Source organism: Mastigoproctus giganteus, chromosome 12 (assembly GCF_048544385.1).
Source record: "Mastigoproctus giganteus isolate SK-2022 chromosome 12, ASM4854438v1, whole genome shotgun sequence".
Taxonomy (NCBI): Eukaryota; Metazoa; Arthropoda; class Arachnida; order Uropygi; family Thelyphonidae; genus Mastigoproctus; species Mastigoproctus giganteus.
The window spans coordinates 157,734,627-157,746,131 of record NC_143586.1 but is presented as its reverse complement, the minus strand read 5'-3'; the positions used below and the strand labels follow the sequence as shown (position 1 = coordinate 157,746,131).

At 36.9% G+C, this 11,505-nt stretch overlaps 1 protein-coding gene across 1 annotated transcript in view; it reads right to left on the bottom strand.

Annotated features, from left to right (window-relative positions):
• Nucleotides 1–384: 384 nt before the first annotated feature.
• The window catches only part of LOC150077536 (choline/ethanolamine kinase-like), a 106,063-nt gene continuing 94,942 nt past the window's right edge, over nt 385–11,505 (bottom strand). Inside the window, exon 9 of the mRNA XM_090386510.1 lies at nt 385–542. Coding sequence (XP_090242636.1) covers nt 477–542 — 66 coding nt within the window. The 3' untranslated portion in view covers nt 385–476. The remainder of the gene's footprint in view (nt 543–11,505) is intronic.

The window sequence follows — 11,505 nt, the reverse complement described above, 5'->3', positions numbered from 1 at the left end:
AGTATATTTAAAAGTATATATATTTAAAACAAGACATGGGCATCTTTCAAAATTGCACTTTTTATTTTTATTTTTCCTTTCTGTATTTTGCTGTGATTTGTTTTTTTATTAATTGTTTAAAATAAAACTTTATTTATATTAGTAATAAAACAGCAGTTTGCAATGTTTGGGATACAGAAATTAGATATGAACTTTAAAAAAAAAAAAAAAGATCTTGAAGGAGATCAGCCATAGTATGCTGAGTTAAGGAGATTGTTATACAATGTATTAAGAGGTTTAAATCTATACTAGCTACTTGACTAAGTGTATATTACTTTGGATTTTCTTTCACAGAAAGTAATCAAATAATAAATATAAAATACAAAAAATACACACCTCTGATAATCACTAAATATAAATTCAGTACTTTAACACAAAGAATATACAATCAAATTCGTGTACAATGCATTTCATTTGAAATCAAAAGGATGATCCTTTTAAATTTTGCCAAGCAACCATGACTTGTGTTTTAAATAAGCATCCAGTCTAGAGTTAGCATACTCCTGAAAAACAATAATGAAAAAAAAAAAAAAAAGAATAATAATAAATAAGAATGAACTGGAAAGGTTTAATGAATAAGATTAATATAATTATTATTACAAGGAATGTCTCTTCTCTAATAAGATATGTATTTTGTTGTACAGCATGAAATACAGAATAACTCTACATTAAAAAAAAAATCAGCTATCTTTAAAATGTATACGATAAGGTAATGATGACAGTTATAATAATTATTTAATATAGGATAAGACAAATATTCTTTTATAAAACAATATTTTATTAAAAAGGAATCATCTATATTTGATTCTGTTGGCTCAGAAATTATTTTTATTAGGTTCTCATGCAACCAATTTTTGCATCTGAAAAAATGTATCAAGAAGATACTAACTTAAGTAATTATTATTATTATACTAAAGGGCATGAAACAACTAGATATACACCAATATTGTAAAAGAGCATACTACTCTACATTCTTGGCATAATAACTTTGAAACTATGCATAAATTTATAATGTCTGGCATTGCAGACCTCACTATGAGCTCTTTCTCAGTGACTCAAAATTCAAAGAATTAAACATCATATGTTGTTAGTTAGAGCACCAGATTTGTTTTAACCAAGCATGAAGGAGTGTTTAGGGATGGGAATAGCAGCCCCAAACACTCTTTCCAAGAAGTATACCAAGTTATAACTGGGAGCTATATGATTTTGAGATAACTTAGAAAAAATTGGTAGAGACATTGCTGAAGCTAAAAGTAAATAAAGTACTTGGAGCTAATGGAAACTAACTAATTATATTAAAAAGAGCAACAAAAGAGGTAAGCAAACCTTTGGCCATAATTATGTGAGCATCTGTGTATTTGGGGATGTTCCAAATACATGAAAATAGGAGAGATATATGCAAATATCTCTCCTATTTTCAAAGGGGGAAATCAAAGAGGAATCAAAGCAAGTAATCCTAGACCTACATGATGGACTTTTTTTCCAAGGAAAAACAATGGAGTCAGTGGTTAAATTAGTAATGCACACTTGCTATACTTCACAGGAATGAAGTTATACAGCAATTGCAGCACAGATTTGTTAAAGGGAGACCTTGTCTGACCAATATGATTTGCAACTGTGATGCAGTAACAAAACAACTGGATGCAAAAACTAATTTTGACATCATATACAATAAAATGTTAAGGGGAAGTCTTGCCTGACCAACTTGATTGGATACTATGATGCAGTCACAAAAGAACTGGATGCAGGGAATAACTTTGATATTATATACTTGGATCTTAGAAAGGCTTTTGATACTGTTGCACATGGAAGACTGCTACACAAATTGGAGCAGTGTGACATTGGAGGCAAATTGCTGCTATGGATAAAGGGGTGGTTGAGGGGGAGAAGACAGAGAGTGGTAATCAATGGACACTGCTCATCGTGGACTGATGTCATTAGTGGAGTCCCTCAGGGCTCAGTGTTGGGTCCATTATTGTTTTCTGTATTTATAAATGATATTGATGATGGTATATCCGGAAAGGTTGAGCAGATGGGCTGAGAGGTGGCAAATGAAGTTTAACATTGACAAATGTAAAGTACTACACATGGGAAACAGCAACCCCGGAGCAATGTATCAACTCTGTGGTACTACACTGACAGTGGTAGAGAATGAAAGGGACTTGGGGGTGGTTGTGCAGGCAGATATGAAGTTCTCTGAGCAGTGCAGACGGGCTGCAAGAGTAGCTCATGGAGTATTGTCAATGATATACAGGAATTTTTCCAGCAGGGATAAGGAGGTGATTATTCCATTGTATAAGGCGATGGTCAGGCCACACCTAGAGTACTGTATACAGGTCTGGAGGCCTCATTTCAAGAAGGATGTAGAGCTGCTGGAACGAGTACAGAGAAGGGCAACAAGATTAGTGAATGGAACAAAGGGGTGCTCTTACGAAGAAAGGCTTAAGTTTTGCAAATTACAGTGTCTGGAGACTAGGCACCAGCGAGGTGATCTGATAGAGGTGTATAAAGCCTTGAATGGTTTAAGCATGCTCAATGCTGATGGGATTCTTCGTCTAGCTCAGAAAAATCACCTGAGAGGGCATAAATTCAAATTGAGGAAAGACAGATGTAGGATAGACGTGTGGAAATTTGCCTTTAGTCAGCGGGTGGTTGGTTGGTGGAACAGACTTCCATCCCTTGTGGTGGAGGTTGATAGCCTAAATAAGTTTAAGGCTCAGCTGGACAGGTATTTTGAACGAACAGAGGGGTGAAGTGGAAGTGGGTTTTTTTTTTTTTTTTTTTGGCTGATGCTGCATAAGCTTGCTTTCTTGCATCAAATGCTTGTACTAATGCTAATGCTAATGCTAAATCACGTTAATACAAACTTGGTTCATACAAAGTACTCGTTTCTTTGAAGTATATACCATTTAACTGTGAAAGGATAGGCTTTTCTATGTAAATATATTCATTTATTGCAAAATTCAGTTAATATATATTACAAAGTTCATTTTTGCCCCATGAGAAATAAATATTGTTATTTTGTACATTTAATACAAATCTTAACACAGCTGTTTGGATTATTGCCCATATTATTGCCTCTGACCACCCAGTTTCCTGCTTCCCAGGCAAATGGCAGTGACTTGTTAGAAATTATTTTTGTGTAAACAAAACCAGTCTATAGTAGCTACAACATAAGTGCATTCGGAAAAACATCATGTTAAATTAACAAAATAAAAACAGTTTTTCTAAGTTGTTTACATACACATAGCAGGATTAAGGTCAGTTACAATTGTTATGCCAGTTCAAAGAATCTTTTGCTACAGTATATAGTAATCTATTTTCTGTGCCATTTTATCTGATGTCTTTTTCAGAACTTGTGTCTTTAAATTAATTTGAAGTTTGTTTATATTAAATCTCATCTAGTGGTGTTATGGTTACAAAATGTAAACTGATGGAATTGATCCTGGAAATTAAACTGAAAATTATACAAGAGGCTGATAGGGTTAAACTTAGCAAAGTGGACATTGCAAAAGAATACAACATCCCTCTACCTACTTCATCTACAATACTGAAAAACTGAAAAAAACTTGAAGAACTGCGTGGCACTGGAGTAGCGATAAAAAAACAGGAAACGAATACCTGGTTCAAAACACAAGGAGCTTGAAACAAAACGTTTTGAGTGGTATGTTATTGTTGTTATTTGATTTTTAGGAGCATTAGCAACTAAGGCCATATTGCTCCGGGGATATGCAGTGGTCATTCCCTGACCTTTCCGCATCCTCTGTATTTGGTGGTCACAGGCTCGAATCCCGGTCTAATCAAGACGCGTGTGCTACGCACTGCTGCTCCTGCCCACCTGGCTAAGGAGGCGCCATTTTAAGTGGTACCAACAAATGTGTGCATCTAATTTGCCAATATCAGGTCTGATTTTGCAAGAAAAAGCAAATTATCTGGATCAGCAATATGGAATTAGCAACTTCAAATGCAGCAGTGGCTGGCTCCAAAGATTTAAAGACAGGAATAACTTGGTTTCGTGAAATGTTTGCGGCGAGTCTGGATTAGCCGACAAGGAAAAGGCTACAGACTGGTTGTGTTCTGTGTGGTCCATTCTTGAAAAATATGAGGCAAAGAGTATTTTTAATCTTGAAGAGACAGGTTTATTTTATAATTTGCTGCCAAACAAAATATTTGCTGTTCGTGGTGGAAAATTAAGTAAACATGGTGGAAAATTAAGTAAACAAAGACTCACTATTCTGTTATGCTGCAATTCAAATGGCAATACAAAACTATGCCCACTGGTGATTGGTAAATTTTCCAATCCAAGATGTTTTAAAGAAGTTAACCAACTTCCCTGAGATTATGTGGCCAACAGAAGTGCTTGGCTTACGGTCAAAATTTTTTGGTCTTGGTTATCAAATGTGGACAGAAGAATGGTTTCAGAAAAAAGGAATATTTTGATGATTTTAGATCATTGTACAGCACATTCTGCCAAGACACAAGTTGACAAATATATGGCTGTTGTTTTGAACCTCCCATTACCATCTGTAGCCGAGTGGTCAGGAGGGGGGGGAGTGTAGTAGCACATGCTCTTTGAGTAGACTGGGGATCAAGCCCCTGCAGTTTGCCTTTTTTTTACCACCAGTTTTATGCAGCCACTGGATCAAGGCATTATTTATAACAAGTGAGCATATAAAGCCTGCCTGATAAGGTACCTCAACGTAGGAAGGAGGGAACAATTTGCAGCTAAATTGGAATGTCTTGGATGCTATCCATAATCTTGTTATTGCTTGGGACAGTACTGCATTAAGCGTAATAATCAGCTGCTTCAGAAAGAGTGGCTTTGGAGAGAATATCATCGAAAAACATGGTACAGCACAGAAATGTGATAGCAACTTTGAGGAATGGGGAATTTGAAGGAGCTATGGATTTTGTTGGTGAATTTAAAGAGTCTGTGAAGGTATACATGTAGTTTATATCACAGCAATGCAACGCCAGAAGAGCTACTAAGCACCAAGCAAATCGATGATGTTTTTGTTACCAGCAACAGCGAAAGTGAAGAAGCACACATACTACCATCTAAAAAAGATACCAAAAATGCATTGAGCATAATAGAGAATGTGTTGGCCTGCAGTAATGTTGATAAAGAAAGAACTATTGCATTTTATAATGTCTGTGCTGTAGTTAAAAAATATAGGACAAAAACTGTGCAAACAACATTGGATTCTTTCTTTAAATTAGATTAATTTATCAAAAAGTTAATGGATTGTATGTCTCCTTTTATATTAAGGTTAATTCTTTTACTGTGATAAAAAATATTGTATATATCAAAATATATACTGCACAATATTTTCATTTCTGTTAATTGCTTTTCTCTTAGTTTATCTTATAAATAAAATAAAATCTTTAAAAAGTGTGTTAATCCTACTGTATTGTTAGACAAGGCTTTTGTTTTTATTATTTTTTATTTTAATTATTTTATTTTATTAATTCAAATTAATTTATTATTTTTATTTATTTTTGATAGTATTATTTACTGGTGTCTCCGTACCCAGGTGGGCAGAAGCAGCAGTGCGTAGCACATGCTTCTTGATTAGACCGGGGCTCGAGCTGTGACCACCAAATACGGAGGATGCGGAAGGTCAGGGAATGACCATCGCATATCCCCAGCCCAGATAAAGGGTGAGAGCTGGCATCAGGAAGGGTATCCAGCCATAACACGTTCATGCCAAAACAATAAAAACGCTGACCCCATATAGCCACTGGGAAAAGGCGAGGACAAAAAAAAAAATATATATTATTTACTATTATTCTTAGTTATATAGTATGTGCCAAAAATAAATAAATAAATAAAATAATAATAAAGGTAAAATTTTGACACTTTTGGGGGACCTTGTTATTACAAACCTCGTTATTACAAAATGTGAAAATTTAGGTCTCTTGAACTTTGTATTAACGAGATTCTAATGTACTTAGATTTCAGCAAAGTTTTTAATATCATTCCATTCTTTGTTTATATTAACATTAGTTATTGGTCCAATGGATATGAATGGCATACCTATCAATGATTCTGTACAGGTTGTTGAAAAATTAAATATTTTGCAGCTACATTCATATGAATAAGTCTTGAGAGAGAGAGAGAGAGACAAATAATATTAGGATAACTGAAAGGAAGCGGGAAGAGAAACTGTTGAAGCTAAAAATAAATAAGGTATTTGTGCCAATGGAATCTGTTTATATTAAATAAAAGCACTAAAAGAGGTAAGCAAAACATTAGCCATAATCATAAAAGCATCCTTGGATTTAGAGGAGATCTCTACAGATTGGAAATGTGCAAATGTCTCTCCTATTCACAAGGTCGGGGGGGAGAATCATGGGAGCAAAGTGAGTAATTACGGATCTGTAAGTTTGATTTCTGTTCCAGGGAAAATAATGAAGTTAATGGTTAAGGGAGTAATGCAGGATCACTTTGATATGAATCAAGTTATACAGCAATCAGAGAATACATTTATAAAGGTGAAATCTTGTGTGACCAATCTATTAAGCGACTATGAGATAGATACAAAGGAAATGGATGCAAAAAACTGAAGTTTTATATTTAAATTTCAGTAAAGCTTTTGATACTGTTCCACATGAATGACTGTTGTACAAATTAGAGCAGTGTGTAAGTTGCTGTTGTGGATAAAGGGACGGTTCAGTGGCAGAAGACAGAAGGTAGTTATGAATGGGCACCACTCCTCTTGAACTGAGGTTATCAGCTAAGTCCCACAGGGTTCAGTGATGGGCCCCTTACTGTCTTAAATATTTATTAATGATACTGATGAAGGCATATCTAGCTCATTGTCTAAGTTTGCTGATGATACAAAGGGTAGCAGGGTGGTTAATGACAGGAATCAAGACACACTCATGCAACAAAATTTAGAAAAAGAAGGCTGACAGCTGAGAAGTAGGAACTGATTTAATTTATAAATGCAAGGTGCTGCATATGAGTATCAGGAATCCCAGAATAACATAACACAAATAACATGCCACACTCAAATGGCATGTTATGTGAATAATAAAAGAGAGCTAGAAGTAATTGTACTGTCCAACAAAGTTCTCTGTGGAGCACAGACAGGCTTCTAAGACAGCTTATGGGGTTGTTTGATGATATATAGTAATTCTTTCAATGGGAGGAAGTGGTGATTATCCTTTTGTATAAGACATTGGTTAAGTCTTATCTTCAGTAATACACAGGTCTCGAAGGCTCATTTTAGGAAATGAGGTGGAGCTATTAAAATAGCAAACACTTGAAAAATACCCCTATTTTAAAATAAAAATAAATTATAAACAAAAAAAAAAAAAGACCAAAGAAACACCCATCTCTGGAGGAGTGAACAGCTCTTTGTTCAAAGACATAAACACCCACGCTACCAAAGAATGGGTGCCACTTATAATACAATACTACAAACAGGAACATGCAGCTCACAAGTACTATTCTTCAAATGGACACCAGCACCACTACAAAAATGGTCCTATTTCAATCAATTGCCATCACAGTCAAGTATCAGTGGGTGTCCTGATACACCCTGGACACAAAGAGAAATAATGAACCAACTGAACACAGAATACGTTATAGCCACTGCCCTCTATACAATAAATAAGAAAACAGAACACACAAAATACAAATTTATACTTGGAGCCAGTTTATACTTGGCTCTATTAACTGCATTAACTGAAAACCAAATGATAGAATACATAAATTTGAATTTGAAAGTGTCTGCAATTCTGCCCAGACACGATAGGAGGGAGTATATGATGAGAGCCTTGTCGATCAATTCGGCCCTGGAGGGATTGTGCAAGGCTCAAGGGGTAGAATTTTTTTCAGCCTGGACTGTACTTGTTAACAGGAGAGATTGCTTCTACAGGGATGGGATACACTTAAATAGAAAGGGTGCAAGAATTTTTGCTGATGCTGTCGAGGCAGTGTTAGGTGAGTCGGAAAACTGCTAGTTGGGGGGGGGGATACAAGGACTAATAGATTAACAGTAGCCACTGGCAGAGGTGGAACTGATTCTTGCACTGCTTCTATTGAAATGAGCAGAAGCCTGAAAAACAAGATGCAGGATATTTCAGAGACTGCTGGGAGTCATTGCGGTACAAGTAAACACATGGGTTGTGTTAGGGTAGCTAAGAATAGAAACAGGTGCATGTATACCTGCGTGTACACCAATGCTAGGAGTTTGGTAAATAAATTTGATGAACTTGAGGTATTGCTCAACACATCAAAGGCAGATATTGTTGGGATATCAGAGACATGGTGTCACACAGATATAAGTAATGCGGAACTGGAATTTGGGGAATACAATGTGTATAGAAAGGATAGACAGGACAGGAGGGGAGGAGGGGTTATGCTATTAATTAAGAAACACATAAGGTCCAAGGAAGTGAAGCCAGTCGACATCGATGGACAGGGCAGTGTCGAGTCAGTTTGGTGTGACATAAGCATAGGGAAATCAAAATTGAGAGTAGGAGTGTGCTATAGGCCTAATGACTCTGATGAGTATAATAAGATATTGTACAGGGAAATAGAGTGGGCCAGTAAATCAGAGAGTCTTATAATGGGGGATTTTAATTTCCCAGATATTGACTGGAATTTGTGGGTTGGTCACTCGCACACTAGCAAGGCTTTTGTGGATTTATTGGATGATTGTTTTCTACATCAGCATGTTCGTGAGGCAACAAGAGGGAGCAATACTCTTGATCTGATTATCAGTAGTGATTCTTCATGCATTAAGAATCTGCAGATAAATGAACCACTAGGTGGCAGTGATCACAGTGTGTTGAAGTGGGATTTACTCAAGGAGGTAACTACCATCAGAGGTAAAGGGAAGGGTTTTTGTTTTCGTAAAGGAGACTATGATGGTCTGAGACAGTATTTAAATTCTATACAGTGGGACCAACTGATGATGTTACCAACAGCGAACTCAAAATGGGAAGCATTCAAGGAACTAATCTTGGAGGCTACCAGGCTTTACATACCAACTAAGAAATATTGTTCAAGGTTTAGGCCTAAATGGTTGTCAGATGAACTAATGAGGCATGTGGCAGAGAAGAAAAATGCATGGGATACATACAAATTAATGGGTGACATGGAAGCCTATGATAGATATAAGTTGGTCTGTAACCAAGTCACAAAGGAGATTAGGCAGGCAAAGGCAGACTACGAAACATCCTTGGCAAAGGATGCAAAGAAAAACAGAAAAGAGTTCTTTACATATTTAAACTCAAGAAGGAAAGGGATGAATCAGATTGGTCCACTGGATATTGATGGTTCAACAGTTGAGGATCCTGCTCAGGTGGCTAACAATCTAAACGAGTATTTTGCATCTACATTCACGCATGAGGAGTTATTCAGGAAGGAGAATGATGTAGGTAAACATTGGCAGTGAGCTGGATGATTTTGTAATAACTGAGAGGAAAGTGGAGGAGAGATTGTTGAGGATAAACATAAAAAAGGCACCTGGGATGGATGGGATCTATCCAGTTATATTAAAGGAGGCAGCAAAGGAAGTAAGCAAACCCCTAGCCATAATTATGAGAGCTTCTTTGGACTCAGGGGAGGTACCCATAGACTGGAGATGTGCAAATGTAACCCCAATTCACAAAGGAGGATCAAAGGCTGACACAAGTAATTATAGACCTGTTAGTTTAACTTCTGTTCCAGGTAAGTTAATGGAGGCACTGGTTAAAGAAGCACTGCAGGATCATCTAGACAAGAATTCAGTTATAGCTCAGACGCAGCATGGTTTTGTTAAGGGCAGGTCTTGCCTGACCAATTTGATTGGATACTATGATGTAATCACAAAAGAACTGGATGCAGGGAATAACTTTGATATTATATATTTGGATCTTAGAAAGGCTTTTGATACTGTTGCACATGGAAGACTGCTGCACAAATTGGAGCAGTGTGGCATTGGAGGCAAATTGCTGCTATGGATAAGGGGATGGTTGAGTGGCAGAAGACAGAGAGTGGTAATCAATGGACACTGCTCAACGTGGACTAATGTTATTAGTGGAGTTCCTCAGGGTTCAGTGTTGGGTCCGTTGTTGTTTTCGGTGTTTATGAATGATATTGATGATGGGATATCAAGTTTAATGTCCAAGTTTGCAGATGATACAAAGGTTGGCAGGGTTGTTAAGGACACTACTGACGCTATGCTGCTGCAACAGGATCTGGAAAGGTTGAACAGATGGGCTGAGAGGTGGCAAATGAAGTTTAACATTGACAATTGTAAAGTACTACATATGGGAAACAGTAACCCCAGAGCAACGTATCAACTCTGCGGTACTATGCTGACGGTGGTGGAGAATGAAAAGGACCTGGGGGTAATTGTGCAGGCAGATATGAAGTTCTCTGAGCAGTGCAGACGAGCTGCAAGAGTAGCTCATGGTGTCTTGTCAATGATATACAGGAATTTTTCTAGCAGGGATAAGGAGGTGATTATTGCCTTGTATAAGGCAATGGTTAGGCCACATCTTGAGTACTGTATACAGGTCTGGAGGCCTCATTTCAAGAAGGATGTAGAGCTGCTGGAACGGGTACAGAGAAGGGCAACAAGATTAGTGAATGGAACAAAGGGTTGCTCTTAGGAAGAAAGGCTTAGGTTTTGCAAATTGCAGAGTCTGGAGACTAGGCACCGGCGAGGTGATCTGATAGAGGTGTATAAGGCTTTGAATGGTTTGAGCATGCTCAATGCCAATGGGATTCTTCATCTTGCTCAGAATAATCACCTCAGAGGGCATAAATTCAAATTGGGGAAGGACGGATGTCGGATAGATGTGCGGAAATTTGCCTTTGGCCAGCGGGGTGGTTGGTTGGTGGAACCGACTTCCATCACTTGTTGTTGAAGTTGATAGCCTAAACAAATTTAAGGCTCAACTGGACAGGTATTTCGAACGAACGGAGGGGTGAAATGGGAGTGGGTTTTTATTTATTTTTTTTTTTTTGGCTGATGCTGAATAAGCTTGCTTTCTTGCATCATATGCCTCTACTAATGCTAATGCTAATGCTAAAAACATAAAGAAAACATTAAAAATAAACGAAAAAAGGACAGAAGAAAGCAATCAATGTAAAATAGGGGAAAGGATATATCGGATAGTATTATAGTCTTGTGAAAATCAATGTGAACAAAATGGGAAATGATAGGAAGAAATGTGGTTTAAAGAAGAATGGAATGGAACAGTTATTTATGACTATTTTCATTTGTTTCTTTTACAGGATTGCTTAATGTCATGAAAAATGTAGTTTAAAGAAGAATGGAATGAGTTATGCAGAGAGCTGTGCTTTAAACAGAAATCTGAGGAGTGCTTTAGTTTCAAAGATCTTTTTTGTAGAAATGGATTTGGCTCCTAAATAATAGTCTAAGATTGTATGTAACCCTTAAATGAATGTACTCCCTTTACTCAAAAGAAGACAGCAGAATAATGTAAAGTTAGTTTGGGAGC